The 16360-nt window shown below is 41.4% G+C and overlaps 1 protein-coding gene and 1 long non-coding RNA gene across 2 annotated transcripts in view; one reads left to right on the top strand and one right to left on the bottom strand.

Moving 5' to 3' along the window:
* Positions 1-340: 340 nt before the first annotated feature.
* The window catches only part of LOC101932652 (uncharacterized), a 186395-nt gene continuing 170375 nt past the window's right edge, over positions 341-16360 (bottom strand). The window contains exon 5 of the long non-coding RNA XR_509086.3: positions 341-4984. This is a non-coding gene — a long non-coding RNA (uncharacterized LOC101932652). The remainder of the gene's footprint in view (positions 4985-16360) is intronic.
* On the top strand, positions 13875-16095 carry LOC135973607 (uncharacterized). Its single transcript, XM_065557433.1, has 2 exons — positions 13875-14797; positions 15620-16095. The coding sequence occupies exons 1-2, from the start codon at positions 14260-14262 to the stop codon at positions 16093-16095; spliced, it is 1014 nt and encodes a 337-aa protein (XP_065413505.1). The 5' UTR covers positions 13875-14259.

Below are 16360 nucleotides of genomic sequence, written 5' to 3'. Positions count from 1 at the left end.
TTGGCAACGCTTTTAATTGTTCTGCGATTTCTTTGCTTAGTAGCTATCTCAGGCTGGCTGTACATTTATGAGCAATTTCTGTGGATGAAATCCTTCCAGGAGAGTTATAAATATTAGAGATGGATAGTGTTTTCAGATTTTCACATTGTTAGCAAAATATCATTGCAAATTCAATTTCTGATGGAAAATACCTAATTTCTGTGATGAAAACGTCTAGGTTTTGACCCTCCTTTCCAGCTGATTGGAAGTTTCTGATGATCAAAACATGTTGTTCAATTTTAAAATTTCAACATTTTTTGAAATTAAAATAAAAGTAAAAATAATTCCTGCCATTTTTTTAAACTTGTTTATTTGTTTGTTTGACCAACGCTAATAAATGCTGAAGCACTGATGTCCCCTCTGGGTATGTTTTCAGTAAATGCATCCAAATAGATATCAATGATTTTTCCACCTAAGTGGATGTATAAGAGATACTGGAAAATCCTGATATAAGCCTGCTTAATTTCTACACAGTTAAGGGTGCAGATCTCTGGGCACTGCCACAACTCCAGTCAGCTAAAGGTGTACAAAGCTGATGTAATGTACTGCCCCGACCCTGGTGATGCTCAGTATGTTCCTTCTACCAGCCACGGCGTTAAAACCGTGTGAGGGCTGTTGTAAATTACAATAGACTTTAGTGACTGCAAAGAGGCCAAAAATCCAGAGCTGGCTTGTGACATTGAGATCACACCTCTCCCTTCACTGCTACACCAAAAGCAAGAAAGGGATGTGGCATACGAATTTGTGTGTTGCCTGTATGCCATATCAAGATCACCCTTATACAGGGGCTATCCAGACCACTGGCTCAGCTTTGGCAGAGTGCAGGGCAACACAGGCAAAAATCTGGACCAATATTTGTAAAATATCTTCTGATTTTTATGCTCAGAGGAAGTGGTCATGGTTTTTAGATCTAAATGGTTGTCCACCTTGACAGTTGTCCTGTACTGATGTTCTTTCATACCGATCCAGTCTTTGTAAATGTGTTTTATACACAGACAGGGAGCATGGGCCAGTGAAAGTCCTAGCCTAGGACTTGGGAGACCTGGGTTCAAATCCTTGCTCTACTACAGACTTCCTGTGTGACCTTGGGCAAGTCACTTAGCCTCTCTGTGCTTCAATTCCTGATGTATAAAACAGAGATAATGGCACTTCACTACCTCACAGAGGTGCTGTTAGGAAAAATACATGAAAGATTATGAGGCACTCAGATGCCACAGAACCATAGATAGATATTTGAAAGCAACTTGTTTGATGATATATAAGCTGCTACATATCTGTGTTCTCCTTAGATAACACCTATGTACCAAGTCATCTGAGACTAAAGCTCACATGCCCGCCTTTCCTAGAATACGTATCTTGAGCAGTAGCAATTGTTAATTTGAGATATACAGACAAACACAAATGCATGAAATCCTGAAGATTCTTTTTTTACATGGACAACTGCAAGGGACCACTGAAGACTGTGGTCCCCTTGCCCCAAATTCTAATAGCATCAGATCAGTTCAGACTCAAAGAACTTCTTTTAGAGTAACCTGAGCCAATCGTAACACCCGTAATGGTGAATGACAGGTGTGATCGGTGGGGGAGGAGGGAGGGCAGGCATCATGCTCTTAGATTGGTATGTGTCCTGCTGGGCATGGGGCAAAGGGTAGTCAAAATGGGAATAATATAGGTGGTGGCAATGCACATATCCCATTTGGCCTGCCAATGTGTCTCGGCCCTGACCTGAGGAGACCACATCCAACAGTGACAAATAATCCAATCTCCATGCCAATGCAGAGGCCAGCCCAATCTCAACGCATATTCAGACTTTGGCTTCTTTACTGACACTGTCATCCAATATGGCCAATTGTGGGGTTACTTCGTGTAATATGGAAAATTACACAGTGAGACAGACCATTTCAGAGAAGCTACCCCACAGCTTGTCAGACACGATAATGATAAACTTTAGATTATGAAAGATATAGGCCCAAATTCATCCCAGATATGGCACTATGTTCAAAATTCATCTCATGCAACATGTTCAAAGAGCCAGCGTACCTTGACAGTTGCAAAAGCACCATTGACCAAAGCATTTATTAGGAAATGATCATTTTCTTTGCATATAAATAATGCAATATTAACCACATATTTCAGTTAAGAAATTATGGCTCCCTCTTTGATGTTAGCAATCAAATATCCATTGCCTTGATTATTCAAATAATTAGGCACTTTATCAGTTTCCTTGAAAAGCTCAGAAATAAAAAGACAAAGCACTGGAAGGGGCATTCAATATTTAGTTGACTGTCAGTAGAAGAGCCGTTAAGCTGTAGGATCAATGTAATAGGGTGACAGGGGAATGTGTGCTTGTTGAAATAGACCTCAGGTTTCCAGAGTGAGTTCACTGAGAATCTTCACAACACTGTAGTTACCTCCTGCTAAATATTTAAGAGACAGATCCTCCATTGATGATAATCAGCATAGTTTCACTGAATTTAATGAATTCAATATACCTGGTATGAATCAGCAAAGATCTGACCTTCTGGTGAAATGCATTCCATAGCTCAGGGGATCTATATAAGTCTCTATTCACATTTGCCTTAAGTGATGCACAGCGCCACATGGATAATGCTGCAAAGTTCTCTGAATTTCACCCCGAAGAAGGGATGAATATTCTTCCAGTTTAAATAGATTTATAGATCATTAAAGATTAAATCTAATGAATTAAATTCTTCATTTTCTTTAAAAAATAAAAAAGCACCATCACCTATGAAACCACATCAGTAATAATTTAGCAATTCTTTAAAATGAAAAGTAACTGACAGACTCTGCATTACATTTAATTATTTCAAGCTTCTACAATAGTGTGAGGATGTTGAGGACAATTAATTCTTAGAATACAATCAATTCTTAGTTCATGCATGATGTGCTGGAAATTTTTGTTGTTATAATTCCTATCCTTTCAGATTAATTGTAAATCAGTAGAGAATGCAGGCTTGGTGCTGTCTTCATAAGGATACATATAAATACAGTAACAGTATACACACACACACACACACACTGGATGTACTAAATACAATCATCACTTCTAAAAGATTGTTCCTGGGAGATAATCAGCATCTATGTGATACAGAAATGTATACGTTTATAATGAATGCTAATGGTGTTCAGAACTAACCTACAAACGCTCTTTTATCAATATTTTATGTTATGGAGTAGTATGTTATGGTATATTGCTCTGTACTTCAGACATCAAACAGCCATGTGGAAGAATATTCTCAAAGTAAAATCAAATATAAAAGGCTTGGTTGAAACATAGATATTTCTTGTTTTTTACATATTCAGTCATAACAAGTAGTGCCACAAAAGAATCAGGTAACATTAAAAACTAGCATAATCAGTGAAGGACGAAAGCAAAATATAGGTAGCATTTCTATATCTGTAACTAAACAACAGGGTTTTAGACCAAGGATGGATGAAATTGTCAGACAAAAATCTTAGTTATTTCAGTTAGGTATAGCATGTACCCATCAGCACTAAGTATGTATGAGGATTTCAGCATTGCCAACAAGTGTTCAAAAATCACGAGCAAGGTACCAAAACATCATGAGATTTAAAAAAAATACATTTGGTGGTTTGTTTGTTTGTTTGTTTTTGCTTTCCCCCCCCTTTCTGGGTTTTGGACCTTCAGGACACATTCAGATCACACTCACAAGCTTTTCTCTGTAACCATAAGGTTTACCTTTTTTAAAACAGATTCTCAGTCACATGAATCCAGGAGGTAGGGCTTTAAGTAGAACACCAAATATCACAAGACATGATAAAAATTGAGAGTTGATAACACTGGAAATGATCCAAACTTTAGATCAAAGCTCAAACCAATTCTTCATTTTGAAGTTTAAAACAAACAAAAAAATTGACTGAATTCTTTTGAATTATAGCTTGTCGTTGTTACTCACTTCCTGTTCCTTTATATTCAGGATGCAGAAGTGACAAAATTGTGTAATGTAACCATGGCTATCTTTGTAATATTCCTGACCTCATCGAAAGCCTGACGTACCCGAATGCACACTTCAGTTCTGTACTTGTGAGATTTCATTCCCAGTTTTGCAGCCTCATAATTCAGATGAAGTCTGAGTGTGTATCCAAACTAAACCTTACAAGGGGAGGGATAGCTCAGTGGTTTGAGCATTGGCCTACTAAACCCAGGGTTGTGAACTCAATCCTTGAGGGGGCCACTTAAGGATCTGGGGCAAAATCAGTGCTTGGTTCTGCTAGTGAAGGCAGGGGGCTGGACTTGATGACCTTTCAAGGTCCCTTCCAGTTCTAGGAGATAGGCTATCTCCATTAAGTTATTTATAATATAAAGCTACTTGAAAAAAAAAGGGATTTTTAAAAAATTGTGAACCTGAAAATAGGCATCTGTGAAAAAATGTCATTAACATGTGAATTTTAACTCGAAACTTGTAGACACCGAAATGTCTTTGCAACCCCTTCCCTAAGCCCAATACATCTGCTAACTCTATGAAATGTTTTTGCTGCATTCGTCTAGGAGGCTGGAAAACATCCACTCCTCTGAAGTCTCTGGGTAATACCACTTAATATATCAGATCACAAATACTCCAGGCAGGGGTGCTGGAACAATTTGTATAGTGCGGGGGCTGAGAGCCATTGAACCAAACTGTAAACCTGGTATATGATGGAAACCACTTCAAGCCAGGGGATTCAGCAGCACCCCTAGTTCCAGCATCTAGGACTCCAGTTTCTAGCCCTGTCCAGTAAAAAGCATGTTGTTGCAATATCAAACCATAAAAAGAGTTTAAAACACTACTGCTTGTAAAACAAATGAATAGAGATACATTATTTATATATTTAAGTGGTTCTAAAAGTAAGAAGGAAAATAGGTGCTTATCGTACATCCATATTCAAGCTTTGCCTTTTCTAGACGGCTTTTTCAGAAGTGAATCTGAAATAAAAAGATTGTAGTGTTACAAAGAAGTCAAGGAGAGAGAGGACAATTGAGAGCATTAAAAGCAAGCAAGCGTTTTTATTTTCATTTAGTTTCTGCTACCCTTCCAAGTCAGACACGACCTCACTCTGTTCTTTCCTTCAACAATGAATTTCCATTCATATTGAGAGCATCGAGTATTTCTATTAAGCCTAAACAAAATGCTAATACAATTCTGTAAGCAGTATGTTAAAAAAATAATTATCTTGAGAAGGCCAAATAAGTTCGCGTGCCAAAAGAAGAATGCACAGGATCTTACTTATGGTCATCATCATTGTTGACTAGTTTGGGATGTGCACAGATGATATTTATTGACAACAAAATACAAGAAGTGACCAGATGGTATTGAGTGTTATTAAACTGTGCCCTGGGGTTGTGAGGCAGCCATCTCTGATCTTGAAGAGTGGAAGAACTTCACTGGATTTATTAATTTAAGGAAGATATTCGTTAAAACAAAGGGCCACCTTATAAATAGTGCTCACTTGCACCAAATTAAGAGTCAATTTACCAAACAATGAGCTGGAATCTCAGCTGGTGTAAATCCACAGAGCTTCATTAAGGCAAAGGAGCTATGCTAATTTACACCAGCTGAGGATCTGGCCCATTATTTGAAGAGGTTTATAGCTCTGTTATAAAAATCTGATCATTAGGGATGAAATTTGTCCGTGGAGCAGAGCGCTACTGAAAAGACCTCAACACCTTGCACAGGGACGGCATGAGGGGTTTTGGAATGGACGCAGAGAGGTACCATAGAACTCCATACAAACTGTGAGAAAAGTCTCCTTGCCAGTCCCACATAGGTCATATGGGACACCACAGTGGGGGCATGACCAAGGTAGGCCAAAGGAGGGTCTATAAATCCATGTATATATAAATCTGGTGACCATGGAGCCATTGTAGCCTTTCTCCCAGCCCACATACTGAAGCAGCATTTGCAGAAGGGAAGAGGAGACAGGGGTGTGTGCGCAACGCTCCTGCATTGTGGTCCAGGGCTAGGAGCTGAAACTGACCTCTCCGACTACTCTGCAGTCTGCCCAGAGAGCATGATTTTGTGGGTAAAGTGAGAAATTCACTCTAGGTGAAATCTGACACAAGGCCAAAGACAGTGGTGGGCAACCTGCGACCCGCACGCAGCCCATCAGTGTAATCCACTGGCGGGCCGTGAGACAGTTTGTTTACATCGACCATCTGCAGACACAGCTGCCCACAGCTCCCAGTGGCCGTGATTCGCTGTTCCCAGCCAATGCGAGCTGCGGGAAGCGGCAGCCAGCCTGCGCCACTTCCTGGCCGGGAACAGCAAACCACAGTCACTGGGAGCTGCGGACGATCGATGTAAACAAACTGTCTCATAGCCCGCCAGTGGATTACCTTGACAGGCCTTGTGCAGCCCGCGAGCTGCAGGTTGCCCACCGCTGGCTTAATATGACAATCAAGATTTGCAACTTCCAAGTGATTTTTAGAGCTATTTTTGCTCAGAAGTACAATATAAAGTGATCCCAGTGAGGTTGCTCAGGTGAAAGTCTGAGCGGAATTAGGCCCAGTCTTCCAAGGGAGCCTTAGACCATATATCATTGCATTCCAGGGGCAAATTTTAATGATTACAAAGAAATGAAGACATACATTCAAATGATACTAAAGGCCCAAATCCCATATCATTCACTTCCACAACCCACAGAGGGGAAAAAATGTCCTTTGATAAATCCACATGGTTTTCTGACCCACACATCATTCCCTCTGCATGCAACAAAAAGTATTGAAGAGCACACTGGCCAACCTGGGCACAAAACAGCAAAAGCTGTGAAACAGCAAAAGCATAACAAGGACACCAAGCCATAGCAGTGCAAAACTTAGCTGCTATGCTTTGCTGGAATTCTTACAAATATGTTTGATGGTTAACTCTTGCAGAGGTTTGAATTCTCGAGATATGCTTTGAAATTCCACTTCAAATGAATCCACAAACTTCAAAGTTCACAAAGCAATGCCCAGTTGAAACATGGCATTTCACACAGTTTTATGTTGGAAGTCATCTGAAATGATGAACTTTGTATGATTTCAATGCTAAATCTTAAATTAGCCTGGGCTTCCTCAAAATCCAGCCCAGGTTCGCAAAACTTGGTAAAATGTTCCACCAGCATGATAAGAATTTTGAGTCTGTAACCAAATCTAAAATCAGGTAAGCTTTGTTTACGATTCCATTGCAAACATTTTGTTCACCACTGTTTGCTTATTGGTTTGGGGGTCATATGTCTTATGTGAATCCATGCAGAGTTTAAAGGCTGCAATCCTGCAAACTCTTAGGCACATGAGTAAAGGAATCTAATGGGACTACTTCCATGTTGGCAGGACTAAGGCCTTAATATGACAATCACGCAGAGGTGATAGCATGATGTACTGTGGCAGGTCATTATTTCACATTGTTTCCCTCAATGTTCTAAAACAGTTTTGAGATTTTTTCCTGATAAATTAGGTACAGATCATTCCTCTCTTGTAAAGTTTACTACACCAATAAGCACTTATCATGGCACAGTCTGAAAATACTGCTGAAAGCTATCATCTGTCCATGAACCCTGTCATTAAACTGTTGGATCAGTATTACCATGCAACTAATGCTACTTTATCCATAGCAGGTATGATGACAAAAGAATTCTGCTCTACTACAGATGCTTTCTTCTGAATACAAATAATATGCATTTAGGTGTGAATTGCCACTTGTATTTCTATGAAGTATGAGCAATAGAAAAATTGCATCATAGTCTGCTGGTTCACACACACACAATTGTAGTGTGTGCTGCCAATTACACTGATTAGATGAGGGGAGGGAAAATCAGAGCTTCATACTTCTTGGAAGCAAAGCAGCAGCAAAATTCAAGGTAGAATTTAATTTTATGACAACTTTCCAGGCTAAGAATAATTTACATTCAAGAGAAGGAGTGAGTGTTTTGTGCAAGATCTACTTGGATCACATCTAAGTGAATGAAAACACAATATAGTGGTGGTTACCAATGCAGTGAGACCAATATAGTGTAAATGAATCCTTTCTGTAGAAATAAAAGGGTTCCAAGTAATTTATCTGAACCAAAACAGCTTTCTGAAATATGCTTTTAAGGTTAAGACTACCTCCCAACTTCTGGGGTGAAGTCCCATTGACTTCACAGAAGGCAGGATTTCACTCCTTGAATCTCTTTCCTCTCCTCTTGGACTCTCTCACCCTAGAATTTCTCCCCTGGGATCTTTCTTCCACCTTTGGAATGTCCCCTATTGGTTTGACCCATATCTCCCTCTATTTCCAGTCTCTCTTCCTCACCATCCAATTGCCTATTTAGAGTCTCTTTTTCCTCATTGGGTTTTCAGTCTCTTCCCATGTCATAAGAGGATCTTGTCCTGGTGTTCATCCCTTCTCCCCCAATATCACCAGTGCTTTAAAAGGGGGTGCTGGTGGGGGTAGTGGTGTGATGTCTGCTGCTGCCAGTGGTGGTGCAGAAGCCGGTTATTGTCTTATCTCTATGATCTGAATCACACGTAGAGAGAAGGGATATAGGAGCTGATGGTGAGAAAGGCAGGCAGAAGTCAGCTGTGTGATGCACAGAAAGAGGGCAGCACTGCACCCCTTGCTGGTGAGAGACCGAGGAGCCAGTTCTACCTTCTCAGTGCTGACAGCTCAAGTTTGCAACTCGGAGGTGGTAGCCAATGAATGGGGAGGGAGCAACTCCCAGCTCCTTCCACTAGAAATATGACTTTTATGGTCCTTTGGCTATCAATATGGGACCAATACTGTACCCTCCACTGTAAACAAAAGAGGCTAAGCCCTTGCTAAGAACTCCACCAGACTCTACAGACTTTTGGAGGTCCTACACAATGGAATATTCCACAAGGATTTGTAGACTTTGCAAAACCTTACTGCAGAGAAGGCTTTTTAGCTTTCTCCCCATTTCTTTCCCTCCAAGCGCATGTGATTGGCATGCAATTCTATTTCCTTACTCAAACCCTAGCCTTGACCCCCAGAAACACTTTACAATTTGGGGGTTGCACTGCTGAGAATCCACATGAAACAGAACAATAGAAATATTCTGCAGGCGAACAGCCAATTGAGCATGAAACCCTTTTCCATGGGGATAAGTGAGTATATAAAACCCAAAGTGGAAATCCTGTAAGATGTTTGTATTATTTCATTTAAGAAAAATGTAACTTTTGTTTCGTGAGAGTTGAAAAGGCTGGGTGCGTAGTTCTAGAACAGAACTTGTCCTAGAAAAGCTGATGAGCACTCCTTTTATATTTTTGTATTAGGGCAATTTATTTACTGTGAAATGTCCATATTATTGGATCCTATTTTTCCCCTAGCTGTTCATACAGTAAAAAGCAAAACATCCCGCTTAAATAAATAAAATACCATGGGCTTGGTAAGTCAGAAGATAGACTATTCCGTATAATGGAAATGCAAATACGTTATTTCATGGATAGATGGAATTTATGGAACTGTTGTGCAATTTTCCCCCCCTCTTTTGTTCATATAATGGTTAGGTCACACAATAATCCAGCCTCAGATTGCCATATACCACACATTTTATAGCACTGTTTTTATGGGAAGATGGAATTTAAAGAGTAGTTATGCACATTTCTTTTCTGATCTAGCAGTTTGGTGGGCAGAGGTTAAGGTGTTACATTCCCAAAGGTCTTTCAAAGTTATTTCTTAGCCATGTCAACTTAGTTGAAGATTATTTGGGGATAATAGCTGTTTTCCTGTGATTCTCCTGTTCATGCTTCACAATGAACAAAATGCAGCATACTTCTGTGGTCAGCTCTCTGCACTCAACATGTGGGAAAGTGTTTTGCTGATGAATGAACTGGCCACAGTGTGGTCCCTCCAGTCTCTCTTTGGATTTCTTTGAAGGTTCAGATATGAAAGCAATTTCAGATTAAGGATGGATGAGATAGCTTGAAGAACCCAAGACCAAATCTTGCCCGGCCCTACTAAGCAAGTCTTTTTTGTTGTTGAGAAAAGATAGAAGCTTTTTTAAAAATCATCACTATCCCATTTCCACATGCCTCATCCTTCAGTGGTTCCACTCAGGATCAGAAGCAGAAATGCTAAAATAAGGATAATTATTTATTAGGGTAGGATCTAGGAACCTGAAACAAGGATCAGAACCCCATTGTGCTAGACGCTGTACACACATGTACCAAAAACTACAAGAAGTTGCTCAGGGGGTGTTTCCAGCCTATCCAGAAACAATAAGTACGAGGAACAAACCTATTTCTGTGACATCTTCAGCCCAGTTTTACGTAACAGAAAAGCTTTGAACAAGCCTCCAAGCTTGTGTGTGCCTATCTAGAAGTAGCTGAAGCTATAAAACTTTTGAGACTCACTCTCTTCTATAAAAGATCTGTTTTCTTCAGGAACCAAAAATTCTCACTTCATTTTCACTTGAGATAAGCATTGACATCAAGAAATTTCACTGATTGAGAGGACAAACAGAGAGATTGCCCCAGGCTAATAATACAGTGATTATGTAGACTAAAAAGAAAACTGTAAGACATTATTTTATGGAGCATAAATCATATTCACATAGAGGGAGTCAATTTTCAAACAAGAGACTTTAGTAGAACACTCAGCATACCTATATCATCTCTTAAAAATGTAAATACTTTTATTAAGCTTGCCTACATGCCTCTATCCACATCCAAAGACAAGGTTAGGAGGTTCTATTAAGGCCAAAATATTTGAGAACTTGGTTCACGAATTCCATTAAAAACAACATCAAATGTTGAAATGAAATGGCTAAAATGTAAAAACTAAAGAGGAGATTCAAAAATAATCCTTAACCCTGGCATTTTATGCTTTTGTTCTGAGTGGGTTTGCTTCTTAATTTCACTTTGGTCTGAAATTAGGACCTGATGCAAATCCTACTGAAATCTGTGTATGCAACTCCTGCTGATAACTAATGGGAGCTCTATATATGGTTCAAGAGCAGCACCTTAATCCAGAGAAGATCATAGCTGTCGTTTTGGTACGTTGATTCATGTATTTATGTTTAATTGTTTTATTTGAATGAGATTTTCTATACAGATGTATAGGTGTTTTTCTAATAAAGAGTCATAGATCAGACCACTGACAAATGACCCGTGAGTCTTTTTCCTCTCTAGAGACTATGAATCATTCTATGACACCGCCTATTCTCTTGATACACATTCTGTAGTTATTAAACTAACAAGAAGAAACGTCACCTTTGTTCTTGAAAAGTACTTTATTTCTGGGTAGACTGCATCACATTTCATTTTTCTCCCTCCCTCCCTCCCAAGCTATGATAAAACTAAAGGTCAAGGTACTTTAGCACATACCTAATTGTAGGCAGATGAGCAGTCAGTGAACTTCTCACCAGCTTCAAGGCAGGCACATGCCTGCGCATATGTTGAATCAGGGCCAAGTCGCCTACCCTAAACATTAAGTCAAAGGGGAAAGGTGTGTTTGAAAGTTCTACGCTTCTTATTCGCATTTCATTTTCCCTGTTTCACATCAAGCAAACCTGACAACATTAACTACCACAAGGAGAAGTTATCAACATAAACATGGCGCTATGCAATCTTATTTCTCTCCCTGTAAGGGAGCTACATGTGTCAGTGAATTTTAATCTCCTCAGATCCCTTGGGCAGGCTCCTGGCTCAAAGCACAATACAATGAAAAAGAGTTACAAAACTCAGACTCACCAACAAAATGAAAGAAAGAAGGTGAATGGCCGTGGCCACTATTTCAAGTAAGAGCCCGCTATTTCTTGTGTTTGGTGAAACTCTCTGCATTCATATTAAGGTCTGAGCAGCAGATATGAAGGGCTGCATCCCCAGGTTATGTAAATCAGCAGAAGTAAATGGAGTCATGCCAATTTACGCCAGCTCAAGCTCTTGTCGATAGTCTGAGCTTTTGCTAACGATTTAGATAAACATTTACAGCCCCTCACACTGTCGTATCTGAGCATGACACAATCTTTAATGCGAGGATAAATACAATACGCTTGTGAGGTAGGGAAGTATGTTTTATTGATGGGGAACAGAGGCGCAGAAAGATTAAATGACTTACTCAAAGTCATGCAGAATGCCTGAGGCAGAGCAGGGAATTGAACTTAGGTCTTCTAAACCCAGGGCTGGCACCCTATCACTAGAGCATCATTCCTGTAGATACTGGACAAGTTGGTTTGGCCAAATACTCTCTAGCCTTCCACAAACCGAGCTAACTGTAAAATAGGAATGATAGCAGCCCAGTGATCAGCGGGGAGGGGGGCTGGAGGGAACGGGGACTGAATACTTCATTTCCCCCTCTCCTTTTGCCTGTACAGGAGAATTAGCTTAGAGAATACATTTTCTAGTGCTTTGTCCAATTCACTGCAGTTTTAAACATCTCAAGCGATAGGGCATATTTTCTCACTACTTACTGGAAAGCTAAAGTGTGTCAGTTTAAACTAATAAATATCTGGTCTGAGCGTGACATTTACAAGTTACCTGTTCTTCTGTGCTCAGTGCTCAAGTTAACAGCTCTCCATCTAAAGTCAGTTTCTTAATTGTCTTGTTTCCCCAAAAAAGATTTGTCAGGAAGCTTTCTGATGATAGCCAAGGCAGACGTGCCACGGCTGCAGAGCTACTGGCTTGACTTTGAAAAGCTTTCTGGGTTACTGAAGGCTCCTAAAATGAGCAATGACTCAGCAGCTGTTTCGATATCCCCTCCTCTCCCTCCCCCCCAAAAAGATCTTTCTGACATTTGTTTCCTTAAGGTGGTATTCAGTTTCTCATCACATGTTCAGGAGAAAAGTGGGGGGAAACTTCCCTTAAACCCTTTTTGTATTATTGAAGGCAGCTCTGGAAAGTAATTGGTATTAGGAAAAGCTAGAAAATGAATTAACATACAAAGGGCCAAAAGAGGGGAAATATTGATTCAGCTGCAGCCTTTTTTCATTATGAAACATCCAAAACATTCTCACTTATTTAAATCTCTTGGGAAACTTTTATTTGCTAATTGATTGCGGCATTTAAAAGTGGGGAAAAAACGCACTAGAAAATATAGTATTTTCCTGTATCAAAATGTACAAGCTTGCATTAACAGGGAGATCCACTAAATGAATGTAATAAATATGTGCAGGACTTTTCTAATGTTGCCAAATTTGGGACAGGGAATTTTTGTTGTTATTCTGTGTTTGCACAGCACAGGGGGGTCCTGCTCCATGGCAAGGGCCTTTATGCAATACTGAAATACAAACATAATAAATAACGCACACAATATTTAGTGTGCTTTTCTGAAGACCCAGTTCCTGGAGTCATGTGATTATAGGAAAATCCTAGCTTTAATTAAATAATTAAAAAGTAGAGTCCTAGCCCCCATGGATTGGAGAAAGGCTCATACCCACAAACCAGTGCTTAATTTGTACTGAAAGAGGTGCTAGGGCTCAAGCAAGGTTTTTACTTTCATAATTGAAAGAGGTGTTGGGGCTATGAACTAACACACCTGGCAAGCCCTAGCACAAATTAAGCCCAACAACCAGAAGGCAAATATCATGATATTCTTAAAATTGAGTTTTTTAAAGCAATATCATAATTTTGGGGGCCTGACTCCTGACATTTGAATGCTTGGGATTGCTGATACTGCTTTTCCATCTCTACGTCATATGATGCTTCACTATTGTGACAGAAGCAGCTCAGTTTCTTAGATAAGGATGGTTCATCATTGGCGCTCTAATACTGTAGTGGCTTTCGGGAACAAGGGGAGCAGTTGATGCACCAGACTCAGCATTTTATCAAAATCCTAAAGATGAAGGGCCAGTAAATCAGATTTCATAGAAGGATCTTGGCCTAAATCCTATCAGTCTCAGGCCTGGTCTACACTACGGGTTTAGGTCGACTTTAGCAGCGTTAAATCGAATTAAGTCTGGACACGTCCACACGACGAAGCCCTTTCTTTCGACTTAAAGGGTCCTTTAAACCGGTTTCTTTACACCACCTCCGACGAGGGGATTAGCGATAAAACCGGCCTTTGCGGGTCGGAATTGGGGTAGTGTGGACGGAATTCGACGTTATTGGCCTCCGGGAGCTATCCCACAGTGCTTCATTGTGACCGCTCTGGACAGCACTCTCAACTCAGATGCACTGACCAGGTAGACAGGAAAAGACCCGCGAATGTTTGAATTTCATTTCCTGTTTGCTCAGCGTGGAGAGCACAGGTGACCACGCAGAGCTCATCAGCACAGGTAACCGTGATGGAGTCCCAGGATCGCAAAAGAGCTCCAGCATGGACCGAACGGGAGGTACGGGATCTGCTCGCCATATGGGGAGATGAAGCAGTGATAGCTGAACTCCGTAGCAGTAAAAGAAATGGCAAAGTATTAGAAAAGATCTCCAAGGCCATGAAGGACCGAGGCCATAACAGGGACACACAGCAGTGCCGCGTGAAAATTAAGGAGCTATGGCAAGCTTACCACAAAGCCAGAGAAGCAAACGGAAGGTCCGGGGCAGAGCCACAAACTTGCCGCTACTACGCGGAGCTGCATGCGATCCTAGGGGGTGCAGCCACCACTACCCCAACCGTGTGCTATGACTCTCTCACTGGAGAAACACACAGGGAAGATGGTTCGGGGAACGAGGAAGATGAGGATGGAGGTACTGTAGGTAGCTCACAGCAGCAAGGAAGCGGAGAAACCGGTTTCCCCAACAGCCAGGATATGTTTGTGACCCTGGACCTGGAACCAGTAACCCCCGAACTCACCCAAGACCCTCAGGGCACACAGGAGACCTCTGGTGAGTGTACCTTTGTAAATATTTGTAAACATTACACATGGTTTAAAAGCAAGCGTGTTTAATGATTAATTTGCCCTGGCAATCGCGGCCAGTACATCTACTGGAAAAGTCTGTTAACGTGTATGGGGATGGAGCGGAAATCCTCCAGGGACATCTCCAGAAAGCTCTCCTTTATGTACTCCCAAAGCGTTTGCAAAAGGTTTCTGGGGAGGGCTGCCTTATCCCGTCCGCCATGGTAGGACACTTTACCACGCCAGGCCAGTAGCACGTAGTCTGGAATCATTGCATAACAAAGCATGGCAGCGTATGGTCCCGGTGTTTGCTGGCATGCAGACAATATCCATTCCTTATCTCTCTTTGTTATCCTCAGGAGAGTGATATCATTCACGGTCACCTGGTTGAAATGGGGTGATTTTATTAAGGGGACATTCAGAGGCGCCCGTTCCTGCTCTTCTGAACAGAAATGTTCCCCGCTGTTAACCACGCGGTGGAGGGGAGGGGTGAAGTGATCATCCCAGAGAATCGTGTGTGTGTGTGGGGGGGGGGGTTTACTTGTTTGTGCCGCATGTTAACCGGGAAACCGCAGCCCCTCCTTTTACATTGAAAACCCATTTTAAATGGACAACCCAATTCATCCTTGATATGGGAAATGCGCTGCTGTTTGCAACCTTTCCCGCATGTTAAGAAGGTTAAAAAAGCCAAAACACTGTGGCCTACCATGGCTGCCTGCAAGCCGAAATATGCGACCTTGTAATGAAAGAGTGTACCCATTGTTCTCTAAAATGTGTCTTTTTTAACCACCTCTCCCTTCTCCTCCACCAGCTGCAAATGTTTCTCCTTCGCAGAGGCTCGTGAACATTAGAAAGAGAAAACGTAGGACGAGGGACGATATGTTCACGGAGCTGCAGATGTCCTCCCACGCTGATAGAGCACAGCAGAATGCGTGGAGGCAGTCAATGTCGGACATGAGAAAAGCACAATATGAACGAGAGGAGAGGTGGCGGGCTGAATGGCGGGATGAAAAGAGCAAGTGGCGGGCTGAAGACGATAGGTGGCGTCAGCTTGCAGACAGACGGCAAGAGTCAATGCTCCGTCTGCTGGAGCATCAAACTGATATGCTCGAGCGTATGGTTGAGCTGCAGGAAAGGCAGCAGGAGCAGAGACCGTCGCTACAGCCCCTGTGTAACCAACAGCCCTCCTCCCCAAGTTCCATAGCCTCCTCACCCAGATGCCCAAGAACACGGTGGGGGGGCCTCCTCACCCAGATGCCAGCCAACACCTGGGCCTGTTCCAAATGATACCATCTCCCACATGGTTTCACTCTCTCTCTCTCTCTCTCTCTTCCATGGCATGATGGGGAGAGGAGCAAATTTGGGATTATAGTCTCATGGTAATACTTTGCACATGTTAATTATAACTTCCTCCCCAACTACTGATGTTGATGGAACTGAATAAGCAATTAAAATATAATTTTAAAAGATACAAAACAGATACAATCAAATATTAAAAATCCAAACTGTGTCTTCAGCTGAGGAGCTCAAAACACTTTCCAAAAAAACAAAC

The sequence above is a fragment of the Chrysemys picta genome, chromosome 9, assembly GCF_011386835.1.
Source record: "Chrysemys picta bellii isolate R12L10 chromosome 9, ASM1138683v2, whole genome shotgun sequence".
Lineage (NCBI taxonomy): Eukaryota > Metazoa > Chordata > Testudines > Emydidae > Chrysemys > Chrysemys picta.
This window is presented reverse-complemented; position numbering and strand designations above follow the sequence as displayed.